The 25620-nt window shown below is 52.9% G+C and overlaps 3 protein-coding genes across 3 annotated transcripts; all 3 read right to left on the reverse strand.

Annotated features, from left to right (window-relative positions):
* Nucleotides 1-204: 204 nt before the first annotated feature.
* MIND_01284600 (uncharacterized protein) lies at nucleotides 205-1002 on the reverse strand (the record flags this gene model as incomplete). The annotated part of the gene is made up of 1 exon (XM_037369316.1): nucleotides 205-1002. The coding sequence occupies one exon, from the start codon at nucleotides 1000-1002 to the stop codon at nucleotides 205-207; it is 798 nt and encodes a 265-aa protein (XP_037214522.1).
* Nucleotides 1003-14788: 13786 nt separating this feature from the next.
* Nucleotides 14789-15639, reverse strand: MIND_01284700 (uncharacterized protein; the record flags this gene model as incomplete). Its single annotated transcript, XM_037369317.1, has 2 exons — nucleotides 15444-15639; nucleotides 14789-15390 (listed from the first exon to the last, which is right to left on the reverse strand). The coding sequence occupies exons 1-2, from the start codon at nucleotides 15592-15594 to the stop codon at nucleotides 14789-14791; spliced, it is 753 nt and encodes a 250-aa protein (XP_037214523.1). The 5' UTR covers nucleotides 15595-15639.
* A 3710-nt stretch (nucleotides 15640-19349) lies between these two features.
* On the reverse strand, nucleotides 19350-20841 carry MIND_01284800 (Altered inheritance of mitochondria protein 9, mitochondrial; the record flags this gene model as incomplete). Its single annotated transcript, XM_037369318.1, has 4 exons — nucleotides 20770-20841; nucleotides 20551-20727; nucleotides 20260-20496; nucleotides 19350-20201 (listed from the first exon to the last, which is right to left on the reverse strand). Exons 1-4 carry the CDS (start codon nucleotides 20824-20826, stop codon nucleotides 19350-19352), a joined length of 1323 nt encoding a protein of 440 aa, XP_037214524.1. The 5' UTR covers nucleotides 20827-20841.
* Nucleotides 20842-25620: the final 4779 nt, after the last annotated feature.

Raw genomic sequence — 25620 nt, forward strand, 5'->3', positions numbered from 1 at the left:
TGTGTGTGCGCGTGGGTATCGAGGCGCAGGTAGCGCGGCAGGGGTGGGAAAGGACATGGCAGCGAAAACGGCAGGGGTGTGTACGCGTGGGGGACGCGAGTCAGCAGGCCCGGGCGGGGATTAGAGCTAGCACAGCCCACGCACCAAGCCTCCGCATCCGCATCCGGCAAATCAGGTTCCGCACGAGGCGCGCTAGCGCTAGCCCTAACTCCCCCTCCCACGCGTCCACAGCACTCGCCGCCCTAATACGTATCGCTCCTCCGCGGCCCCCGCCGCGCGTCGACGCTCTTGCTCCTTCCATGGCCCCTGTCCCTGTCGCCGAGCCCGAACACGCGCCGGAGGAGAGACGGCTCCTTCGGCGTCGTCGGCGAGCGCGGGGACGGCGGCGGCGGGACGTAGCCGGGCACGTACACGTAGCCCTTGTTCCCGCCGGGGTACGGCGTCGCGGGGGGGGGGCGCGTACATCGGCGCCTGGGCCGGAGCGGGGGTAGGATAGTGGTATTGAGGAGAAGGCGGTTGTTGGGCGTAGGACATGGCGCGCCGGTGGCCGTGCGGGGAGTGCGGGGAGTGCTGTTGGGGCGGGGGCGCGAGGATGAAGTAGGTCTGCTGGCCCGGCTGCGGCTGGATGTAGTACTGGTAGTACTGCTGCTGCTGCTGGGGCTGCGGTGGCGGGTATGGCTGGGGATGGGGCTGGCCGTACACGTCCCCCCTGGGCGGGGCCGTCTTGGGCCGGGCCGGGGCGACGACGCTCCTGCTGCGCTCCCTCGTGGGCGCGGGCGTGGGCATCGGCGGCGGCGGCGAGCGGCTCCTGTGCCGGCGGCTACTCGAGTGTCTCCTCTGGCTCTTCGCGCGGGGGAGGTCGCGCTGGCCGGGGACGGGCGTGGGGGGCGCGAAGGGGTTCGCGGGCGGGAAGCGCGCGGTGTCGTCCGCCCAGCGCGAGATGCCCGCCTGCTTCCGCAGGTGCCGCTCGACCGCCTCGGGGCTGTAGTCGTACTCCGTCATGTCGTGGTATTACGGGCAGCGGGGAGAGGCGGAGGGGGGAAGGGAGGAGAGGAGGGAAGGGGAGGGTGAGGGCAGAGGGCAAGACGCATACCCGCAGAAATTTTTTCTACGTGTGACGACAAGGTGACGGGTGGCGCGGATCGGTGCCACGCTGTCACCCGGGCCCGCGGGTGCATTCCCGCGCGCAAGACGCCGCCCGCGTGCTTCTTCCTGCCCTTCACCCTGCCGTTTCGGGCTGCGGCCACTCGGTGTCCGTCGCCGGGTGCGACCCCGCCGGGCCCATGTCCGTCGCTGTGCAGGGTGCAGTGCTAGCGTCCGCGCGGACCTACCCGTGCCCTCGCCCTGGCAGCTGTTCCCTTACCCGTTCCCTCGCTGATACCGGGCCCCTGCGTATGTGTCACTGTGTGTGCGTGTGCGCGCGTCATCAATGACCCCTTCCCTTCGTTCCCTTCCTTCTCGAGTCATGGCAGCCCGCGCGCGGCGATCGCGTATCATCCTCGCATCTGCCCCTTCCAATCGCGCCCATCGCAGCGCCCTCTCTCATCCCATCTCTCGCATCCACCCATCGCGGCCCATCACCTCCTCACACCGCCTCCGCCGCGCGTCCGCGCCCATATCGGGCCGCATCGCGCCTATCTTCGCGGACCTCCCCGCATCTGACTCCGCTGCCACCCCCGTTCTCCCTACACTGGGGCGGACGCGAATCCCAATTTCCCCGAGGCTCCCTTCGCATCGCGCCCACATCCCCGGACGTCGACACCGACACCGAGCACCTGTACCCTATTCACGCTATTTATGGTATTTATGGTATTTATGGTATTTATGGTATTTATGGTATTTATGGTATGTATAGTATTTATGGCGCCCTCCATTCCTATCAATCGCGCCCGGCGAACAAGCAGCAACTATCGCAATCCTCGTGTTTATATGTGTACGCGATAGCCCCGTGATAGACAGATCAATAGGCACTGTGGTCGGAGCAGCCCGTGACTTTCACGAAACTCAGTCACGGGCTTGTTGCGCGAAGACCACAGGGAAATGCCATGAAATCCACCCAGCAGTAGTGGATTTCATGGAGCCACTTTCATAGACTTCAGCCCTGTGAGTGGAACGTTCCACAGGGTTGGTTCACACTTTTAGTCCATGGAATGTATCTAGTCTATACATGAATATATTTCACACTGTTGTTGCTCACTCAGGATTTTCTTAAAATTCATGGAATAGATAGATGGAAAATGCTTGATTAAGTACATGGAAAATACTTGATTGAATGATGAGTCCCCGGACCGGCCGGCGTCCCACGCACACGCGCACGCCGACAGCGACCCCTTCCGTCGCCGGCAAGTGCCCGGCCGCGGAAATCGACGCACGAAGGACGAGGCCGCCAGTCCTTCCTCAGTCCACGCCATCCATGTGGAGCACAGCAACCCCTCCTCCGGAAAACGACATATGCTTTTTTGGCAGCTTGCATCCTAGCCGTCCTCTATCCAGTTTTCGCTTCTCGGCAAACTTATGCCAACCTTTGTTAGGGGGACCCCCGCTTCGGCCTCCTTCGGACCGTCCGAGCGCATCCGAGGTGCATCCGACCATCGGCCCCCTCGGACGCCCCGACCCACCCCGACCATCGTCCACGGCCTCCTTCACCCGCACAATCACCGATCCGTCAAGACCCTCCCAACGATCACCTTGGGATAGGACGACCAGTATATAGTTGGCGCCCTAGCAGGCGGACCCTTAGAGTTTCTTCTCTTTGGATCCTCCCCTGCTAGGTCGGTCCCTCCGTGTATTTCCGTAGCTTTTATTCACGCTTTGGATCCTCCCCTGCTAGGCTTTCATCGGAGTCTCCAGGGTTGCCCTTACATCGTACTGATACTTTCCCTACTTTCACGCGTTCTACCTCGAACAGCTTTTAACTTTTTTTCTAGCTTCAGACATTTCTGAAAATCATATTTTAGAAATAAATAATACTCAAAAAGAATAAATATCTCATGTGCATGCATACTTGTCAACATAGAAAGAGACATGAGGTATGCTCTTGTCTTAATATTGTTGCTCTATCTCTCTAACTTCATGACAGGCTTACAAAAAATATCTCCATGAACTCATATGTCTTCACTGTTGCCCACATCAGTACCCCTAACCTCTCTCTCAGAAAAAACAGAAACCAGCAACAGTTCTGAATGCAGATGTCATTCGTGCAGGTGTCGCAGCACTGCTTCCACAAGACTTGATCCCGACTGGTTCCACATAGCGGTTGGCCGGAATGGCAGTAAATTTATAGTGTAGCGCTGTCCTCTAATCGTACCAATGCAAGCAATCCCAATTCTTTCTCAAGCATACTGCAATGGGGCCGTAGTTGTTTGATGAGTGTGCCAAATGAACTCTCCTCATCTCAATCCATGCCTGCAGGGTTTTGCAGCGCGCGCATTGATACATAGGATGAAACGAGATGATTTTCGGCACTCATAGCATACCGAAAATCATTGCCATTATTGGATGAATCGACATAAAATGGAATCTGATAGCAACACACCACTTTTTCTCACTCAATCCCAACTGTTACTTCCAAACTGTTCCTTCCAAGCTTTCACTGGGCTTGAACTCCCAGATCCACCTCCACAGACTCTATCAGGCATATCACCACCACTATCTTCTAGTAGCAGCCTTTCAGATGATCCCTCTGGGACCCGGTGGGATGACTAAACCGCGGCCCATCGTCACAGGTAAACCAGGCCATAATCAGCACAAATCAGTGCCAAGGGTTTAATCACTTGTCACTGTAAGGGCAACCCTGGAGGCCTGAGATCAAGGTCCTAGCAGGGGAGGATCCAAAGCGTGAACATTGGTAAGCGAATACAAATTAAGGCTCCAACCCAATACTATCCATATACACCCCACACCTGTATTGTATTGAGATACGGATACTATACAGTTACTACCCAATATATTGAGTATTGAGAAATAGTATACTTTATAATTTTTACTGATTAAAACCCTAAGCAGTAACCTCAGTAGCATTCTCCATCAGCTTGCGCTTCTTCCTCGGGTGGTCATCGGGATGCACAACATCCAAAAGTCCAGCACGAATCCATGTCTTTGTCAGCAACGCTTGTCGGATGGTCTCGGCTTTGAGAGAGCTGCGAAGGTCAGTACAAATGTGTCGTGACTTTGAGAAGGTGCGTTCGACGGATACACTGGTCGCGGGGATTGCCAAGTAGTTGCGTGCCATCTGTGCAAGCCTAGGAAAGACCGCAGCATGTGCCTAATGGATATTAGCCAGGAGGAAAGGGAGAATTTGCAACGCACCTTCCACCATGTCAGTGGTTGTTCCAACGAGCAAGCAGCCCCTTGGAAGTCAAGGTACCGCCTGACCTCGGCACTGATAGTCTCTTGTGTATTTGTCGACTGTTGAGTTCCTTCAGGCCTCGAAAAGGCACAGGCGGACGCAAGAAAGCCTCCAGACGCCGGTGTGTTCACTTCTGGGGCTGGTGTTGGTGGAGAAGCCTGTGCGAAACCGGAAGGATCAAGCAAAGAGTATCCCGCTTGTGCCACATGCAGGAATAAGATCTCCGCCTTTTTTATTTCAGCTGATTTTGCTGTCTCGTCACTGGCAAGCGCATAGTTCGAAAACCAGAGTGAGCGTAAGGCAGGATGGAGAACTACAATTTCACGTCAGATTTGACACGCTTGAGAGTGCGAAACACAATACATACTTGTTCCCAGGTGATAATAGTGATTATTCCGTGCCAATAAATGGTACTTTTCCAGCTTGACGCGTGCGACAGTTACCGCTCGACGCAAACTAGGCAGTATAGTGGTGTCGGCCGCAAATTTGTCTAGTCCCTGCTTCATGGAAAGGTACATTGGGAGGACGAAAGGGATGGTCGGCATTGAAGCATGCGACATCTGCTTTGTTACGTCGGTGAAAATCTACTCAGTCAATAGTCGTAAGTGGATATCCCCCCAGAAATCAGTGGCCAAAAATACCTCGAGCACTTTGCGCAGCTGTCCGAGGGATGCCCACTCGGCGCCGGAGAGCATCAAGTCCTCATACTCTGCATGCTCGTTCACCCACAATTTAATGGCCTGAAATGAATGAGTCACAGCCAAGCGCGAGCTTCGCGAACCTTTCGGAGCGTTTCAGCACGGGAAATAAGGGCATGTGTCGAGCACCAGCGCGTTCTGACATCCCGCATAGGGAGTAAATCTGCGATTCTTCGGCCTTCCTTGCCATGTTGTTGGTTGCCATATGCTGTTGCCGCATTTCGTCGAAAGGCCGACCGACGTTTGGGGAGGATACAATCTTGTTGCAAAGAAATCGGAGCTATCTTTTTCAGCAGTGCTGTAACTGAAATTGAGTGCGCACCTTTTCCAGAGCCGATTTTGTAGCGAGTTCCTGCACAATTGACTCCTCCGTCTCCTGATCGATCGCCTGCGCCAATACATCGGCGCTGGGTGTACCACTCAAATCAATGACCTCTGGCTCGGCTTCCATCTCCCGTTGATCCTCGTCCGTTTCGGGGTCGTAGTGAAATGGTAGATGCTTGTGAAGCTTCGTACCAATCGATCGTATCTGTACTCTCGCCCTCGCTCAAGTCATGCAAGAGATCCTGAACTACAAGATTGACTACGTGCGCGATGCATCGGATTTGCTTGTCTGGCTGCCAGGCGACACCATATTTCTCGAGCAAGATACGAGCAACGGTTTCGCATATGGTATCGTTCACAGACGCATTGTCTGCGGTTATAGCCTGGAAGTAATAACAATGTCAGCACAACAGACAAAACAAAGAAACAAGAACATATCTTGGACAGTCCCCCGACGCTTCGCGCCACTCTGTACAAATGCTAAGCCGCCGAGAACACCAGCATGCTCATCCTCTTCAAGCGGGCGGAAGTCAATGACGCGTTCGATTAAGTTCCAATCTTCGTCGATGAAGGACGCCATCGTACATGCAAAAGTGAAGATCATCTGGCGGTTCGTCCACGTATCTGTCATGTACGAGATTTTCGATTGGAGTCGCTATAAGTCCGGTCAACCAGCAGAACATGTATGAGGGGAATTATACTTGCGTTTAGCTCCCGGACGATTTTCCCATGTAGCTCCGCAAAGATCTTCGCAAACTGGTTGCGGACTGTTGTGTCCGAAGGGAGGTCGAATCGGATCTTCAGATATTTGAAAAGTGTCGCGAGCGTAGGCGCTTCACCAGTTGTCCAGGGCAGTCCCTTGTCGATAATCCAAGCTGAAAACAGCCGGAGGAATCCACGATTCGTAGGCTATAGTAACCTCAGCAACGGATTAGAAAACCATACTCACATACCACAATGGCCGGATTGAGCTCGCCCTCCCGAAGGAAGTCTTCCATCATCTTCGACGCTGCCTTGGTGTTGAATGCTAGTGGTGATACTCCCTCTATGGCATTGTGACCCGCGATTTCGCTTGCACGCTTTGCTGCGAGCCCCTTACATTCGTTTAAATGTTTTGACAAGTTGTTGAGGACTGGCAGGATGGGCTCGTCGTCGAACTTGCCATCTGCGCCGACTGTACGGCCGACTCGTCGGACTCTGCCGCAAATGAGCAATAGAGGATAAGAGAATGACAAGGACTGACGCTTTACAGTATTTGCACTTGAACTCCCACTTCTTCTCCTCGGCTTTCCCAAACAGAACCGCTTGGGGAGTTTGAAAGTGCTTGATGCTCTGGTTTTCGGGACCACGACGAGCCTTTGAGCCCGATTTTTCCGCTTCGTCGACACGTTTTATCGCACTATCATCGTCGGATTCGTCGTCCGAGACCGCTGGGGCCTTGCGCTATTGTCGATTAAGTAGATGGTTATGCCGATGAGACAATTCCTGTACCTTGGCTGCAGATTGGCGCTCATCTGCCATCTTCTTTGCAGAGGCCGCCTTGCGCTGAGATTGTTGAGATGGAAATTCGCCTTTCAAACCAAGAAGACGTACCTGAGCTACTACCTCGCCATTTTCGGTAAGCTCCGTAATCTCCTCCCCCTCCGAGTCAAAGATTGTGCTGCCTGCGGGTGAAGTAGGCTCGCGTCGTGTTTTCGGCGGACAATAGTCTTTGTCTGCCTTGTTCGCATGAGATTCGTTATTCGCGTCTAGAAAAATCAGTCTCTGAACGCTGCAATAAGTGGAGCTCACTCTTCCCAGTGTTTTTTGTTTTTTTCGGCGGGTTTTCGCTATTTGCGCATCAGTATAGCATGGACACAATCGCAAAGACCATACATGACGTCGGTAATCGCCTTGACAAGCCGATCTAGCTTGACGAGTGCTGTATCCCAGACCAGATGCCCGTCCTTGACTGCAGCAATCGTGTACTTTGCGAAGTAGTCCATTCCGAGTGGCCCTCGGCGTAGATTGGCCGGCTTGCGATGCTCGTCGATGAGTTCGGCGCCAAAAACACCATTCACGATGGAGTCGAAGGACGCGGCTGCTGCCGGACTACCCAAGTTCCGTTGCACCTCTGCAAAGATCGTATAGATCTTGTCCGAAAAGGTGCCAACGTGAACGGACTTCGGAAGCTTCTTCGCAAGGGCTGACAGCAGCTTGGCCTGCGCAAGAGCTTGTTTCTGCTGTTCGAACTCCGGCGAATCCTCCACAATGACCTACAGCAATGAACAGAAACCCTGACATTGTCGGTTAAGACACACCTTTGAGGTACCCTTCTCTCCCAGACTCTTGCCCGCATCACTTTCCAACGCTTTCGTCTTCTTCTGTCCACTAACGGGGGCCTCAATGTCACTCGGTTCGTCCTCGTAAATAGGAACTGGTGTCCTGGGAAAGCCCGCGGCTTCGCTGCAGGAAAATCTCAGCACTGTTAGCCAGAGCCGAATCACTTACGCGTCAGCGATGAGCGCAGTCAGTTGCTCAACCCGCAGCTGCACCATACACTGCTGATCTTCATCGACTTGTGAACCATAATGGCCGGCCCATTCGTGAGCGAGTGTCAACCCGTATCGCCCGCGCGAGATCAGACCGAAGAGAGAGGTCCGGTCGTTGCCCGGAGGAATCTTGAAGGCGCGTTCCCATGCCGTATTGAATACCCGAAAGTTGCCGTCTTCATTCCCATCCTTTGGCACTGGGAAGATCGCTTCACCCTCGGATGCCGAACGCTTTGGCGACAGGTATTTGGCCAGCGGACCATCACGACGGCCGCTCAAGCAGGCAGCCGGTAGGTTTTGAATAGCTGTGTCAAGTTTCTGCAGTGCGTCCGTCAGCTGTTGTGTGACTGGGGCCATTGTCGCCGAAGAAGAGGAAGAAAAAAAGTGACAGCTGTCACTTAGTCACTGAGTCATCCGACCGACCGGGCCGATTTGGCATGGCGGATCAATACCTTCAGATGACGGGAAATTTGCGGGATATTAACTCAATAATATACAGTATATACTGTGTAAAAAAAAATTCTGGTCAACATGTATTGGGATATGGATTGTATTGGGTTTAAACCATATATATTGGGTATTGTAATGTATTGGATTGGAGCCTTAATACAAATGAAGCTGACCTAGCAGGGGAGGATCCAAAGAGAAGAAACTCTGAGGGTCTGCCTGCTAGGTAGCTGACTATATACTGCTTGTCCGTAGCTGCCGCTGTCGGGCACAGAAGGCTTGGGCGGCGTCGCAGGCGAGGTCCCAGGGCGACCGTCGGGAGGGCATTGACGGATCGGTGATTGTGCGGGCGAGATGGAGGGCCGGACCGGAGTCGGAACCGGAATCGGACCGGAATCGGGGGCGTCTCCGGGCCGAAAGGGAGGTTCCCCTGACAGTCACATTAAACATTAGTTTTATGGTCCAGTAGTATTATAGGATAAGACAACATATCAGAGGTCAATATGAGCTGTTCTAACTATAGTATGGCTATGGGGTAGGTATGCATGGGATTGGGTAGACCCATGAGTAAACGGTTACGTCCTTAACAAAGTGCTGCTGCCGTATACCAGTGCCATCCCGCCATTACGGATCGGGCCTGGTTTCCTCCTCAAATACTTCCTGTTTTTAGACACCCTTGCTTTCCCGTCGTTTAGCCCAACGAGCAACCTGCAGCATTTATCGTTTCCTGCTCAGCAGTTGGGGTCAGTGTTGTTGAGGTCAAGCTTTTTGATGACTTGTGTCACGGTCAGAGAGAGGTGACGGGTCAGGATGAGGGTCATGATGGTCAATCACTGAAATGTAGTACCTTATTTTCACAATAACAACTCTCCCTCTTCTTCTGTCACTTCTGAAAGTGGCCCCAGTGCCATGGGTGCTGATGGGCCCCAATGTGATAGCTTCTAAAAACTGCCAGTCAACATAGTCAACCCCAGAACACAGGAAACGTAAAGAAAAATGTTGGAATATAATGAAAGCTGCATGGTGCAAGGCATGTGTTGCAAAGATGGTGGTGGATGAGATTGCAGAGGAAGCACTCGAAGTCATGGAGATGTTCTTGGCATACAGATGACTGCCCGACAAGAAGCAGGCATCTTGTTGAACTTTTTGAGCAGGCTCAAATCTAATTTGTTATTTAAATTTCAGCCATGCATTGTACAATTAACACCAAGCACATGATTTGTGGAAAGGTAGAGCTCCTGGTCAAGCCCCTTGAGAATCACACACAGATTGCCGCTGTTCCCTTTCTTGCTCAGCAACCCCACAGCTTATTAGCTCACATTTGACAAAAACATCTTCCTGTTCACGCCACAAGCTCTTCATTGCTTGGAGGAGCTCCTTCCCTGCCTCACTTGCTATCCCAACCCTTTCCTACCTATTGGAATGCTTCAAATTCACTCATCTCGACACCAAACTCCACAATGCAGAAGCCGATCCCCATGCCGACATCTATTGATGACTTACTGAGGTGTCTCAGCAAGCAATTAACCGTAGCCCGTATACAGGCCATAGTACGGGTGATGGAGGCCGTACCGGGCCGTACCGTACCCAGGGACCTAGAACCCTGGTACGGATACGGGTACGGTGGCACCGTACTGTAACCGTATGCCATATGGTACGGTCCGGTGCTGATCCCTATCCAACAATGTCATTAGCCAGCTGGATACCCTGAAAGATACCCATCAACTAATGAGCAACAGGCAAAAGCTCTTGGAAACACCATTCCATATATTCCTCATGGTATTGCCAATGACAGCAATCTCATCTTAGAGCTTACTCTTTCTGAACACACAGGGGCCTCCGTCCGCCAAGCTCTTGCCCTTGATACAAAACTTTACCCCTTCCCTTTAACCTTTCCCACCTTGGCATTTTTAGATCGCAGCTGTGAAATAAGTTGGTTTGCCCTTTGATTAGCAATTTTCAGAGCCTTGAAGAAGGGGTATAAATGATTTACAGAAATTTTAAGATGCCAAAATGCTAAAAAAAACCCTTTCATATTAGTAGCATGACAGGCAAGTTCTAAATCTCAAACAACAAATTGCTTAATTGTGATGTTGGGGTTATATATGGTATTTTCAATAGAGCTAAACTTTGCCAGGAATGGTAAAAGGATCGAAAGGATTTCTTTCCCTGACTACCTCATGTTTGTCCTTGTCTGCCAATGCCACGATGACATCCTTCAATATATTACCACCTTGAATACCATCCAATGTGTGGGTAAGGTTCCTTCGAACAGTTCTGTCCTGCAGCCGAGCTACCAAGAAGTCAAGTTCCATCTTCTTGATCTCATCGAACCTGTACCAGATGTCTTGATCAGTTATCTGCAATCTGTGGCAGCTACAACCTACAGGGATGTAAAGTTTGAGAATATTTCATGCACGATGTTCTGCTTGGAAAGCTGAGATTTGATGGAATTCTTGGCCAGCATCTTGAGCGCATCCAGCCCATACTAAAGTGAGGTCAGTAGTTATCATTTGAGAGGTGCCACGGATAAACCTCATCTGCAAGCTTATACATTGATTTTGGGGAGCATTGAGGAATTTCATCCTTCAAGTTGTCCCCGGTGCCTTCTCCAATGTTGCTAAAAGAGATCTGGTTGGTGTACAAGTAGTACAGAAGTGCCTTCCATCTGCAAGTGTAGTTCAGAAAATAAGCCAGGGCCAAGCTAGGCAATTCACGTCTTATAAGCATATCCCTTGATTTCGACTCGGTGTCCCATTCGGCCACGGATATGGTTGATGATGGGCTGTCGCTGCTTCCCCTTCTCTACAGCACTAGCCTTGTCGGGCTCAGCCGCTATATCCATCATATATCAGAACTAAAAGCATGATAGAAATTTTAAATCTTTGACCTTCAAATTTAGAATCTTGACTGTCGGACTTGATTGGAGAAATCTCCTCCTCTTCATCCAGATCACTGTCTGACATGTAGTCATACTCTGTGAACGTTGCAGCAGGGGGCTGGTCTTCGTCAATTGGCAGCACTGCTGCTTCGGCAAATGCACTGTTTGAGAAACCCTTGATAACTGCAATCAAAACTTTCAGCATACACGCAAGGTCAGCAAGGTATGAACTCCCACAATCATCCAGTTGCACTGAGACTCCCTTCATGAGGGTGAGACTAGCGAACAGGGGGAGTGGCTGCGAGACACGGCCCTTCCCGACTCTGTTGTAGGCATAGAACTTGACGTCGATCAGTTCTCTGCCGTGGATTGTGTTGGCTAAGAGCGCAGAAATCTGTTTGGACGGGTTTTTTGCTGCCGGCGCTGTGGGTACCAGTGCATCCACCTCAGCCTGAGGGGGGGGCAGCGGAAGACGGGAGTGAAACAAGTTTATGGTCAAAGGCCACTGTGACTCTGACAGTTGCCTCTAGTAAACCCGCCCTGTGCTTCTTGGGCGGAACCCAGACACCAACCAAGGGGATAGTTTGGGCAGGCAGGTCGATCCCAGATCGGATCTCTATGCTGGCAAGCGGAGCCACCCGCGTCCCAGAGGCGTGGAACGAGATACGGCCCAGGCGGGCCGTCGCCTGCAGGTGTGGATCAAAGTAGACGCGGAGGGCAAGCGACTCGTTGTTGTCCCGCGCGCGGAACTGCCAGGTGAAGCGCCAGCCCCAGCCGCAGATCTCCGTCGTCCCGCTGGAGTTTTCCACCGTCAGGGTCGTGGGGAAGCTGACGTTGAAGGTCGACTGCACGCCGTTGAATGTCCAGGTGTCCGCGCCGTCCTTGGTGAATGACATGGGGGGAAGACGGAGAGGGTGGGAAGAACTTGAATCCGCTCAGTTTCCGCCCCTTATAACCCACCTTTCGTCCGCCATGAGGCCTCCTCGAGGTCGTCGAGCTTCGATCTGGGAAGATGTCAAGCTGATCAAATTTGCCACGACTCCGAACACGGTGGGAGCTTCGGACCTTGCAGCCGTAGAAGCGTGTACAGTGGTGATAAGGTGGTAGGTACTGCAGAAGTGGAATCACGCGTTCATTTATCTACCTTAAACCATCCAATTCTTATCTTTGAAGCACCCTCGATTGATGAGAATTTATAATTGATCGTGGCCGGGGCTCTCCAGTATCGTCCTGAATCCAAGCATGAAATTCGAAGCTAAACAGCCACACGAGGTAAAGTTCGACAAAGGCCGCATCAAAGCGCACTGATGCGCGCTTTGAATAGATGTGTCGCTTTGACCAAGTTGGACCGCCATATAAACACAGACGGCCCTCCGCCTGTTTCCCCCTTCACTCCTCGGACCAAGCTGCCCCCGATGCAACGCCTCCCCCTCGAACTTATCGCTCACATCATCCACCTCACCCTTCCCTCCTCGATCGACCCCGAGTGGCGCGCCGTCACTGCACTGTCACACGTTTCCCGCTCCTGGCGCGATGCCACCCTCGCGTACGCCGACCTATGGCACTCCCCTGTCCTCCACCCCCGCGACACTCGCCACTTAGACGTGGTAAGCGATCTTCTGGCGCGGTCGCGCACCAAGCACCTCTCGCTCGCGCTCGACTTCGGCGCAGCTTGCAAGACGCGCGAGTCATGGACATCCCGGGTGACTGCATTGCTTGAAGTTGTCCGCCCCCATCTCCGGCGCGTCCAGTGCCTATGCATTATCGCTCCATACCCGATATTCATGACCATCTCGGCATTCTTCTATGGCGAGCGGTTGGGCGCGTTGGTCGCATTGGAGCTGGATGTCGTGCCCACCCACTATGCGCGTGACTCGGAGCTGGAGGTGGAGCGCATGTTTCCTGTTTGTTTCCCAATTCCCCCAAACCACCCGCGGCTGCAAAAAATCTTGCTGAACGGCGTGACGCTTGGAGGTGTCCCTATTGCCCAGGCCGGAAGGGCCGGCGTCACCCTGCGCCTTTACGGACACAAAAGCGCCAGCGAGCTGCTGAACCCGAACGAAGATGGGCTGAACGAGTGGATGTTGACGACGCCTTCATGCCTCTGCATCTCCAACCTGACGATACCCGAATGCGTCATCGACGAGTCCAAATTCAACAAACGAGACTCACCCATCGCTTTCCTCGTCCTGACCGAACTACGCGCGGACCTTGACTCGACAACCCAGGCCTTCTTCCTCGCGCTGCTCACCGCGCCATCCCACCTCACGGCACTTTCGCTCAACGACTGGGACCTCTCTTCCCCCGCCTGGTCCGACTTTCTCACCATCCTTTCCGCTCCGAGCGCCACGCCGTTATTCCCCACCCTCACACATCTCAAAATCAGGGGCATGTGTCTCCCCGCCCACTCGTCTGACACGGCACAGGTCTTCGGAGGGATGCCAGCATTGTGGATCCTTGTCCTAATCGACTGCTGGGTCGGCACGGCCGAGATGGCGATGGGTGTCCTCGAGATGGACAACAGCTTGTGCGTGCGCGTCCCGGGCATTGTCGTCGGTGTAGAGGACGAAGCTATTTCGGAGATGGTGGAGATTAAGCGGAATGACCCGTTGCCGTATCGGTGGGATCTGCTGCCCGAAGACGCGGAGCGCGTCGGAGAGCCACTCGTAGAGCTGGTCGAGGAGGAGTCAGAAAGTAGTGGGCAACTATAGAATAGTAATGAAATCGTTTTGTCTTTGCTTGAATAACCTATCGCGCACCTAACTCATCGAAATCTAGGGAGGAGTGTGCAGTACACGCGCTTGGGGACGCCGACGTGGCGGTCAAAGGTAAGCCCGGAAGATTACTTAATCTCATTACGAGATACTGTGGGTGATCGTGACTTTGAGATTCCTGGGTGTTCTAAAATTTAATTGACAGTTTCCGGCATGTAACAAAGTGCAGCCTTGCCCATCCACAGTATCTCCGATCGCTAGAGAGAAGCAACAAATATAAGTCCTCGGCCAGGACTCGAACGCTCAATCTGCTTGTGCAAATTTTCTGCGGCGTGATCGCGTGACGCACGTCATTTCCTTTCACCAACCACAGCGTCGCAGCGAAGGAAGATTTCGCAAAGGAGGTTGGTGCGTACGACGCGGAAACGCTACGCGTACGGGCGGAGTGGAATGCCAGCCATGCGGCCCAGTGCTCTCTGTCTATCGCTAGCATGGCCACTGATCATGATGCGGTATATGTTTGCGATCAGGATTTTGAGGGATGGTTCCGGTTTCATTGCGTTGCTGAGATCCGACGAACAACTTCAGCTTGAAAATGGATGCTGTCGACGTTTGTGGATTCTTACATGTTCCATCTATTGTGATTTATGACCGTTGTCTACTGTGGCACCATACAACTCAGGACACGCCTAAAATGGTGTGCATAGACAAGGCGACGAGAATTGAGAAAGAGGACATGGACGTTGGCACCGATCTCGCGGGACACGCACGATGATGGTCGTCGTCATGTGTTATGCAGCGGCGTTTACACCACGACTTTTCATTGTCGATGCCTATTTATTCGTTCAGCTCAACAAAGTTTTCCCCTGCTTCTCCACATCCTCATCGTTCTTCATCTTGCCAGCGAGGACCTTCACCCCGCCCTTTATCTTCCTCGTAACTCTGTTGCCAGGCTCGCCGCCATCCCGATTGCCGGCCGCCTCGCCCTCCAGATATTCCCGCAAGCGTTCATCTTCGCCGTCCTCCGAGCCCTCCTCTTCGACTTCGCGATCCAATTCTCTCAGCGCCGCCTCGCTGAGCGGCACCGTCTCGCGCGCCGCCGTCAGCGTCGAGACTCCGCCCACCTCCACCTGCGCGCCGTCGCGCCCCAGCGGGTGCGTCCGCGGCTCAAGATGGATCTGTGGTGGCGCCGCGATTTCCGCGTCCGCGTGACTCGTGTCGTGGAACATATCCGGCACGTTGGGCTTAGGTGTACGGTGCGCATCGGCGGTCTGCGCGGACGTCGATGGCGACTCTTCCATTGGGGAGTAAGGTGGAGATGGTGCGACGCTACCCGCGACGGCGCGATTGCTGACGTTCGTCGTCGTGCTCGCCGTCTCGTCCCTATCCTTGTCGCGCTCAGAAGTGGAGGTCGAGAGGCCCAGGCGATGGTTGAAAGGCTTGCGGCCTAATGGGAGCCATTAGGCTACGGCATGGGGTGGGAGGTTACTGCGCACGCACCGAAGTACCCAGGAATTCCCGCAGAGCTTTTGGACGCCGTGACACTTGGTGTCTCCGCCTCGTCCATCGTAACATCCTTCCCATCTGAACTGCTCGACTCAAGCGTTGGTGTTACACCAGCATCGTCGACCTTCGGTGTGTCCGAAGGCATCTTTCGCGTTCCAGTATTCGGGGTGTGCAAGCGTGCGTGGGGGTGAGAGGAAAGAAGCAATGTGTGACGTCATCCCAATCACGCTCTAATCAATGATGCACGTGTTCCTTTCGGTGGCGCTGCGCACCATCGCCGTCAGGACCCCACCATGGCACGATAATTCAGACAGCGAGGTTTTTTATTAACCAAATATTAACCAAACTCTACAAGCTCTAGAGGACTGGATCGGGGTTCTGTGTATGCAGCGTATTTGGTCGTTAGGCCCGGCCCGACAGTGGGAGGAAACACCAGAGGCCGGGGAAGTGATGCATCACCACTGACAATCTCCCAAGATGTCATGAAGCTTCGCGGCTGGTGATCGCTGATGCCCAGGGCGAAGCTTCATTGATCAGAGAACTGTCAAGAACTGTCAGTCAACTTAAACTCAAAATATACTGTTTTTTTACTTGGTTAGGGTTTGGTTAGGGTCAGGTTAGGTTGGTTAGTGTTTGGGTAGGGTTGGTTAGGGTTTGGTTAGGGTTTGGTTACACCTGTACATGGGGTTTTTTTTAAAAAAGCCTTCTCATTACCAGTGTTAATGTTTTTAAAAAATGCCTTTAATTTATGCCCCTGCCAAAAGGCGGGTTTTACATAGGGAAATGAGAGATCAAAAAAAGGTTGAAAAGGTTGAAAAGCCTTGTCAGGGTGAGCAGTGTGGTAGCTATAAGGCCCCAGACCTGACGTGTGGAAAATTCCTTAAGTATGGGGAAAATACTGAGTAGGGGAAAGGCTAAAAAAGACGAAAAAAATTGTTGATGCCAAGGTGCCAAGAAAGATATGGAGTTTGACAGCGTGGATTTCATTAAAATGAGGGGAAGACTTGTAAATCACTGATGTTTTTTAAAAATGTTAATATTCTAATTACAAGAGATGTTTTTAAAAACCCCGTATACGCCTGTTGGTTAGGGTTTGGGTAAGGGAAAAGGTACGTTTGATATGCTGTTGGGGGACCTCTGGTAAGCTGCCAATAACGAAGCTTCATGACAGCTCTGACAACTGTCAGAGATATGAAGCTTCATTTCCCCGGGTAGGCCTGGAGGAAAGAGAGGAATCCGTTGTGACGTCACAGCCACTCTTCTTCGTCTTCTCCGCCATGTCGCGTCTCGCCATCCTCTCCCATTCCATCTCTCTCAACCCGGACACAACGAATGCTAATGTTTGAGCCCCGGCATAAGCAGGAATTCGGCGCTTATGCACTTGGTGCGCGTGAATACTATGACTTACAAAACTCGTGCTGATTCGCTGGACCAGCCATCTTGACTCGATTCTCCGCGAGCTCGCACGCAATGCCGGTATACTGGAGGGAAGGGAAACAGCGTGTTTGACGGGGCGCTGTTCTTCTGCTGGCCCTAGGTGCGTGCTTCAAATCCTACATCTCCTCCCCCTCTATCGTCGTCACTTACGCCGCCTCTCTAGATAGCCCCCACTCACTCAATCACGCCCGATGCCGCATATCCTCTCCCAACTCATGCCCCCTCTACCCCGAAATGCGTGTTCTCTACTCCACGCTTCTTCTTCAAGTTTGGCGGGCGAGGTCACCCTCTCCAGCAAGAAGACGTTCCCCAGCTTATTCATATCCATTCGCGATGGGCGCTGCTGGTGCAAACGAGTCAGAGCGGGGTTTAGAGTCTCTCTCTTGCGCTACCGCCCGCGTCTTGCGTCTTACTCCGTCTTTTAGCTTCCTTTTTGCGCCATTTCTCTTCCTCCCCCCTCGCGCTTCAAGTCGGACTCCCACCCGTCCCAGTATCGATTCTCCCGTAGTAGAAGGAGCGAAAGCTGCTGCCAGGTCCGTTTCTCGCCTTCTGCCAGCGAAAATCGACTCACGAGAATATGCAGCTTGGCGTTTCATCGTCTTTTGGCGTTTTTTTCTCTGTTGCATAACAGACGATTCACGGAGGCAGAGGAACGAAAGAGTTGCGCTGGGGGGGTGAAGAAGCCGACTTTAAACCGCTGTAATCATTAGCTCCAATCGTGCGTGTTCTTCGTCATGTCGCTCGCTGGTCAACCGCTAATCACTGTCCTTGGTATAGTTTATACCCGTTCGTCTTATGGCAAAGTAACATACCTCCTTCCCCGCTCCTTCTTTCCTCTGCGCTTGCCCCCGCCCACCATCCTCCTCCGCGCTTCCCTCGGTGCCGACAACGCGTATCGCAGCCATACATTGACGAGGAGCTGGTGTAGCACTTGCCGACGACGACGGATATACCCAAAATAGGTGTCCCTCGTTCCCGGCGGTGGGAAGCGGAGGCTTGTCGGGAAATCTGGAGTATTGCAATGGGAAACAGTCAGCCGCTTATTTTTCTCCGACTACCTTTCCTTGCCTCCCTCCGTCCCCAACCCACTGCTATCCGCGTCAGCCCTCAAAATCGGTCCAGTCATGTGCCACGCCGGGCGTCCGGCGCCGGCGCCGACAGTCTTGATCCATTCTCGACAAGCGCGACAGATATCCTGCCCAGCACGTATTTTGTTATATTACGCGCGTCGGCCTCGACCCGCTTATTTCTTCCATCCGATTCCAGCCCGTCGTTAGGGACACACACGCCGGCGCGGCGTGGACGTTAGAAGACGGAGGGTGGCGTGCGGGGGAACCATAACGTTTCGGGCAGGATATTGAGGGTGTCCTGGAGGGTTTTGGAAGAGGCTGCTGCAACGAGGCCTGCATGGTCGTCAGTCCTGTCCTTTCTATGGCGGCGAGTCAAACGACTTACTTTTACTTTTCTCCGCTGCTCAGTTGATCGTACTTATTGCCTCAAACGCACTTACTCATTCGCTGCTGCTTACAGCACTTTGCTTTACTTCATTTGTTCATCCTGTTCGGGATGCCTACAATGTGTACAATTTACTTCTACTAGTACATCACGCCAGCGTACGCAGGCCAAAGAACAGTCGGTCGACTTTCTCGGGAAGCTTCCACCCATGTATGAAATTTTTCATCGCGTCCTTCTCCATGGTCCATGGGGCCACGCTAAATGGCCGCGACACGGCCGCAGGGCCGCGATTGCACAGCCACACGGCCGCAGGTCGGCCGTACGGACGTGGCTGCCACAGCAGAGTATAGAGCTGAGTGTAGGTTGGTTCAAGGGGACATGTAGTGCTGAAATGAATCAATTACGACTCGTTTTGATGCAGAGAAATGACTTAAGTATTAACATGTCGCGGCGGTACGGCGGCCATGTCGCGGCCCTGCGGCCAGCTTCATGTGGCTGTACCTCCATGGCCGCAGCCATCCAAGATTTTGTTGCGGCCCTGCAGCGGCCGGGTCGCGGCCATGCTGCGGCCATGTCACAACATCAGTGAGAGGCCCGGGGCCGCTACATCAGTCACACAGCCGCGACCTGAGTCTTTCGTGCTCCTGCTTTGTCGAATATCAACCTTCACGCACCGCAACACTCTCTGGAAGTCCGACAAATTCAATTCATTAATGAATCTGAAAGTCTGGGCCACACTGGCATTTCAATGTAGCCACGTTATTAATGTGCTACCGCGCGCCGGCGTGGCGATATCATGATCTCTTAATATTGCACCTCATACAAATCCTGCGCAAATTGCAACCTGCTCTGGTTGATGCCATACTTTGGCCTACTAAATAATTCTATGTCCCTGTGGCCAACCTGAAGCACACTCCGAGTCAGGCTGGCACTGGCATGCGCACAAACAATGAAACAAGAGGCACTGGGACATTGCCTGGCAGCCACACAGCTGAAGCAAGTATTCTCTTACCATTTGTCATTTGTGTGGCCACTGGCAAGCTTTGCGGCCAACTGCAATGGAGCGTGACAGTCGTTGCGGCCATGTCGCGGCCATGTCGCGGCCCTGCGGCGGCTCTGCAGCGGCTGTGTCGCGGCCATGTCGCGGCTGTCGCGGCCATTTCGTCTAGCCCTGGTCCATGTGGGTTTGCTCTCTAGAAAGACAAACAGTGGCTGCCACGGGAAGGCTGGCAAATCGGAATCCGGATGTTCTTGCGCACCGGCGTAGACGGTCTGCAAGCGGACTCCCTCTTCTTCCGGCAGATCTTTGGAGAGCATGGTGAGATTCAAGCCGGATCGCTCGTCCCAGCGCGGGAGGACACGTGCTCCTTGCCAGTCAATCACACCGACGATTGTCGGGTCGTCCGGAGCACGAAGGATAATGTTCTGTTCGAAGACATCGACGTGGGCGAGGCGAAAGATCTCTGGGCTGGGACCGTCCGGCACTTGGAGAATCGCGGCCTGCAGCAAGGACAACCAGGCCGTCGCATAGGCCTTTGGGAGTGCGCCAACTCCGCCATTCCTTTCAGCCAAGACCGCACGCATCTTCAACCACGTCTCCTCGTCACGCAGAACCGCCAGCTCATGCTCGATGTATGCCAGTATGAACTCTTTGGAGGTGGAGAAAGGACCTCGCTGATCGGGGACGAAGCGGTCGTTTCCCTCGCAGACCAGGGGCCCAACGGTACCCGTCTCGTCGACGAGGGAACCTATCTGAGGGAGTGGATTTTCGCATAGTTGATTCTCGAATCCCGCCAGCTGTTCAGCAATTCGATCGAGGAACACTGGGCTCTCCTCCATGGATAAGGGGACGCCCTGGATCTGACTGGGGATTAGCAAACAAACTGCGCCTCCACAGACGGGCAGGAAGAACACAAACACGGGACATGACGAGGTAGGGTGCGCCAAGCTCAGAGCCTGTTGTGCTCCAACCGTAGACTTCGGGCACAGGAATCTGGGTCCTGCGCCGCAGAAAAGAGTATGTAGCAACCTCACACTGAATGGAATCGACAGGTTGCCATGGGAGTTTCCACGTCCGCACGAGGTAGCTGCAGGTATCGGGCATCCGGAAGCGAACAAGAACGTCAGTCTTGTCGTTGAAGACAACGAGGAAGAGCTGTAAGACCGAAACGTTCAAAAGCTGGTTGAGCGTGGAGAGATCAAGACGCACGAGATTAAAACCCCCAAGCGCAAAAAGGTGAACGCCGAGACATGTGCGATTCATGAGCTGTTCCATGGCCATGTTGACAGCTACAGTGTCGATAAGGGAGACCATTCCTCGTACATAGCTTGGGTGGTCCTCAATGTCGATACGGAGGCCATCGGCAATGGTAGCGAGCGTGGGGTCCTCGTTCGCGTCAGTTGACATAGCACAGGATGTGTCGCCTACATGTTGAACCAAGAACCGGAGGGAGTCTTCTTCTGCTTCGGTCAGCGCGGAGTCCATGATGGTGCTGGACAAGTGACGTGGCAGAGCGCCGCCGTTCTCACGATGACATGAGCAAAGTGACAAACGATCAGTGATTTCAATCTCTGCGTCTTGGCTCTGCTCCACCACCACCGCCATGGGACCTGTCCAACATCTCCGACAACGACCCCATTAGTATGCAGCTTGCCAGCAGCATCATCGCCACCGCAACCTGGTACTTAACATGATCAGCACGCTGACCGAGTGGCTCTCACCGGTGGCGGATGGTGGTCGAGTGAACGGCAGGTGCGTCGTCTTCTGTATTCATATGTACCTGGCATGAGCTGTTGGCTTTCGCAGACATGCCGCGTTGGTCAACCACAGGTGGTCGCAGCACTGGCTCCAAGGATTCGATGTACGCAATCACCAGTGCCTCACGCATCAAAGAGAAATTCTCCTCGCGCAAACGTGTTTGCACGACCGAACGCGGCGATGGTGCCAGGTCACATATACGTGTCCGTCCTTGAAGCACACTCGGTCATCGCCGTCAGCGTCAGTGGCCCCAACAAGCGCACGATAAGATTAATGAAGACATGCAATAGGAGTTTTTATTAAACATCTACAACTTCTAGAGGACTGGATCGGGGTTGCTGACGCTGAGGCGGACGCTGCGCCAAGTAACGCTACGGAGAGTTATCAGTGGGCATGTCAGAATGATGGTGGCGAGAGGACGTACCCGCTTGGCGCGCTTACGCAGCCAGAGCCGCCGCCCAAAGGGGCGCTCCCGCCGTTGCAGTTGGAGTCCCGGAAGAGCGTCGCGTCGCCGCGGAGGTCGGTCAGCTGGACGCTTTGGATGGCGCTGCTACCGAAGTTGATGCACTCCTGGATCGAGCCGGGTTCGCGGTAGATGAACTTGACCGCACGCTGGCAGCCGGAGTTGAGGTTCGCGACGAGCTGCATCTCGCCGCGCGCCGCGAGGGCGAGGGCGAGCACGGCGAAGAAGGTGCGGACGGCGTACATGGTTGGGGCTGCGCACAAGTCAGCATATAAGCGAAGGAAGGGAGAGGGTGCACTCGCCGGCTCGGAGTGGTAGGGTGAAGAAAACTGGAGGACAGAAGGGCTCGACCTTGCCTCTTTATGAGCCACGGCGACAGCGCCCGCCGCCAAAGGACACTCCCGTCGTCGAAGACGGCCCCTGCGCGTTTGCTGCCTTCGCACGCGATCCGCTTTGTATTGGGCCGACGGAGCTTTTTCCGTCCGGATCCGCAACCGCTCGGTCCTGGACAAATTCGCTTAGCAGCGCGCGATCCGACGCCTGATCCTGCGGGGGAGCTTGTAACAGAGAAAGCTACCTACCAAAGTGTGCATACGGCATATGTAGCTTTGTGACTCGATTGCGCTTCGGAGGCATCCACTCCTCCCGGGCCCGTCCTGCAGGCCCACAGCTGTTGCGTCCGTTTGCTACGGGTCGGCGCTGCGCCTGCTCGGGTGTTGCTTCACGCACGTTTGAGCGGGACAGACCACACCGTCTCCCACGGCCCCGGAAGAAGCATCTTTATGGATCTGCGCATGCGCACGCCGCATGGTCTTTGATCCGGGATCATCTGCGTTCCCTCGCAGCCGGCAACCGTAACCAACCCCAAGTCGATAGATTGACGCATGGTTGACGCATGGCTAACTCGGTCAGTCGGTCGGTGCACCATGCTGCAGCCTGCTTAGTATCCTGCAGGCCTGCATAAGTATATGTACGCTATGGCAGTTCCGTGTCCTCGCACCGAAGACCTTCGAATTCCACGGTCCACGGAGCCTCCGATCAATGCGCATGATTCCACAGACTTTCCCAGACCACCCGGCTCGCTAGAAGGTTGCGCAGTTGCGAGAAGCCTGAGAAGGCATATTTGCGGCCGGCTGCCATATATAGTAATTCCATCACTGATGAACTTGTTACATTTCGAGTTGAATAGGTTATGTGTTCACCAAACTGACGATTGGATTGGTACAGTACTTCTGCTATGCAGCTCAAGCCTCAGTCTCTACACCAGGACCCTCCTTTCTTGCTCTTGCCGCCTAGCTCCTTCGACAACTGTCGAACATTCTTCCCTGATGGCAAATACTTACCCTTCTGAGCAACTCAAACTTTGCAATTGTATCCAAAGTGGCTCAGTTGTGTTTATTGCCTTTGTGATATGTATGCTGTCATGCATGCGAGTGGGAGACACCGTGAGTTCGGAGACTCTCTGCATTCCACACCACTGTTTCCCAAGCTCGGAAATACTTGAACTGCACTGTTAATATTGATTTCAGTCTGCTAGAAGTGGAAACATTTGCCTGAGTTCTACCGATGGCTAGCTTTGGTTCAGGATTTTGGTTCGAACCTGAACCGGACTGGACTGAACCCGTGTTCAGCATTCAGGTTCAGCAAAGGCCGTTTCCGAACTGAACCTGGCCCTTAGTTCAGCCAGGTTCAGCCATTTTGTTGGGCCAAATTCGATTTTGAACTGAACCAGCAGTCCAGCATTAAAAATAGCCAAGAATCAGACTGAACCAGACTTGGCCATCGCTACCAAGTTCACAAATAAAATGGTCATTTATATGTTTTTTACCATTTGTAAATATTTACAAATGGAAAGGTCGGAGCCCTAGCTATGGTGTTGCTGCGCTCAATTTTGTGGAGCAGTGACTCCCAGGTTTTGGGTCCACTCCTTGGCATTACAACCAGGCAGCCGAATTCCATAACTTGTTACTTCAGCAGCTCAGTGTTCTTTGGCATCTCTGTGCTTCAAGCAAAAGAAGCACAGTAAGTGTTTTTGCTTAACTGACTTAAATGCTAACTCGCATCTATGGACTTTCACTGACTGGACTGAGCAGTGTATCTATCCTGTGGTTGAGAATGTGGATCCAAATATTGTGCTGCATTACACTGTGGGCTATTATGACTTCAATATGTTCAAGCTGAAAAGGAATATACACACTGATTTTTTTCTCTTGAACTTAAACTCACAAATATAAGATGACACACCCCATATTTGATTGGATGTGCACCATGCAGACCCAGCTATGATGGCATTACAGACCTTAATAAGCCTATTATAGCCTAAAGGTTTTCCTTGAAATGGATAAGACCCAGCCTGTCCTCCCTAAGGGCCCAGAACACACAGGACATGATGACAGGAAACCTGCACCTCAGAAAGAGGGAACAAATGATAACAACATGTCAGGCCCAACACCAAGCCCAACTTGGGCAACAGGGGAACGGGTAGGGCTCCCAACCGCCCCGTATATAGGGACGGCCGTCGGAAATACTGCTGTCTTCGTTGGACGGAACGGTGAAGCCCGTACAGTATATCATGGCTTGACAGATGGTTACGATACGGTCCCGTATGACCATAAACCGCACCGAAACGGCCGAAAATGGGCTTCTTTCGAGCGAAATCAAAGATCAGTGGTCAGCTGAAGTGTCGAAAATTGCCAGAATTGGGTTTCTTACCTTCAAAAGATATGAACCAACAACGTACGAGCCCTAATTCAGCGAAATGCCTGATTACAGGTGTCTGATGCCTGTATCGGTCATGCCGGCATCCCGGGCCCGTACCGTCAGACCAAGTGCTGGGCCCAACTACGGTACGGGTCTCGTACCATACTTACGGTGCTGTATACCCGTAAATTTACAGGTACTGTCATATCCCGTGCATCTTCGTACGCTCCGAGGTTATCCTTGGAGCACAACAGGGTTTTTACGCGATGAAGGTATCTAAGCGTTTCCCTTCAAACAGTTAATCTGCATGCAGACTCCCTCGGACCCGTACGGACCCTCTGATCATCAACTCGGATCTTTACCCATTTGGACTTGTGTTTGTTTACTTATATCCTTTAGGCGTTCGCCTTGTTTCCTTTGCCTCGTGTATGTCTTCTTGTTCCCCTTACTTTGTACTTATCCTGCAGGAAGGTCCTGCGGACCTCATCAGATCTCCCTGCGAGGTCATATGCCTTATGCTTACCACTTAGTATAAATACTCGTACTCTACACTCCTGTACTTCAGTTTCGTTATTAACATTTCTTGCCTCGCTCTCCACTCTCATCCAATTCCCTCTGCGTTCTAAGCCTTTACCATCTTCTGCTTCTCCAAACGTATCCGTTGGAGTTCACATATTTGTTCAGACTTGCTTTCGGCCTGCAAGACGTGTAGTTGCTCACTCCAATATAGTGTTGTGATAGCCATTCGGTTTTGCTTCGGACTTTCCGATACTTACATTCAGTTCTTGCACGGCACTTAACAGGTACAGTTGGGAGCCCTAGGAATGGGGAGGAGTGCTAGAAGGACTACTATACATAATGAATGATTAGAATCCAAGCTTACATAATGTCTAATCGGGCCAAGAAAAACATACTGTTCAAATTCACCTGAAATCAAAAAGGATTTTTTTTTCAGCCCTCTCAGTATGAATAAAATTGAAAATTGATGAACTTATGGTTTAATTACTACTAGGAGTAGTGCTTGGACCATACAAGATGTATGATCATCTCATCTACAGCCATGGACAGGACTGAGGGGAGCAGCGGGAGACAGGTGTACAATCTCCCCTCACACTAGGGGCACAGCCTACAGCGTGCCAGAACACGTGGTCCGGCTGTGTGGCTGTCCCTAGGCTGACTACGTACCTACTGCAAGCTTGCCTCTGGCTCACCTTTTTCAACTGGTGTCTTTGTGTCATCCCACAAAGATTACATATGTCTAATTGGTCATGAAAGGAAAAATGATGGCCTAGCTTACAGATAATTCACCCAGGTATGCCAGCAATTCTTTAAATTCAAGTTCTTGCACAACAGCCAGA

Source organism: Mycena indigotica, assembly GCF_014461135.1.
Source record: "Mycena indigotica strain 171206Taipei chromosome Unknown Mind.scaff0013, whole genome shotgun sequence".
Taxonomy (NCBI): Eukaryota; Fungi; Basidiomycota; class Agaricomycetes; order Agaricales; family Mycenaceae; genus Mycena; species Mycena indigotica.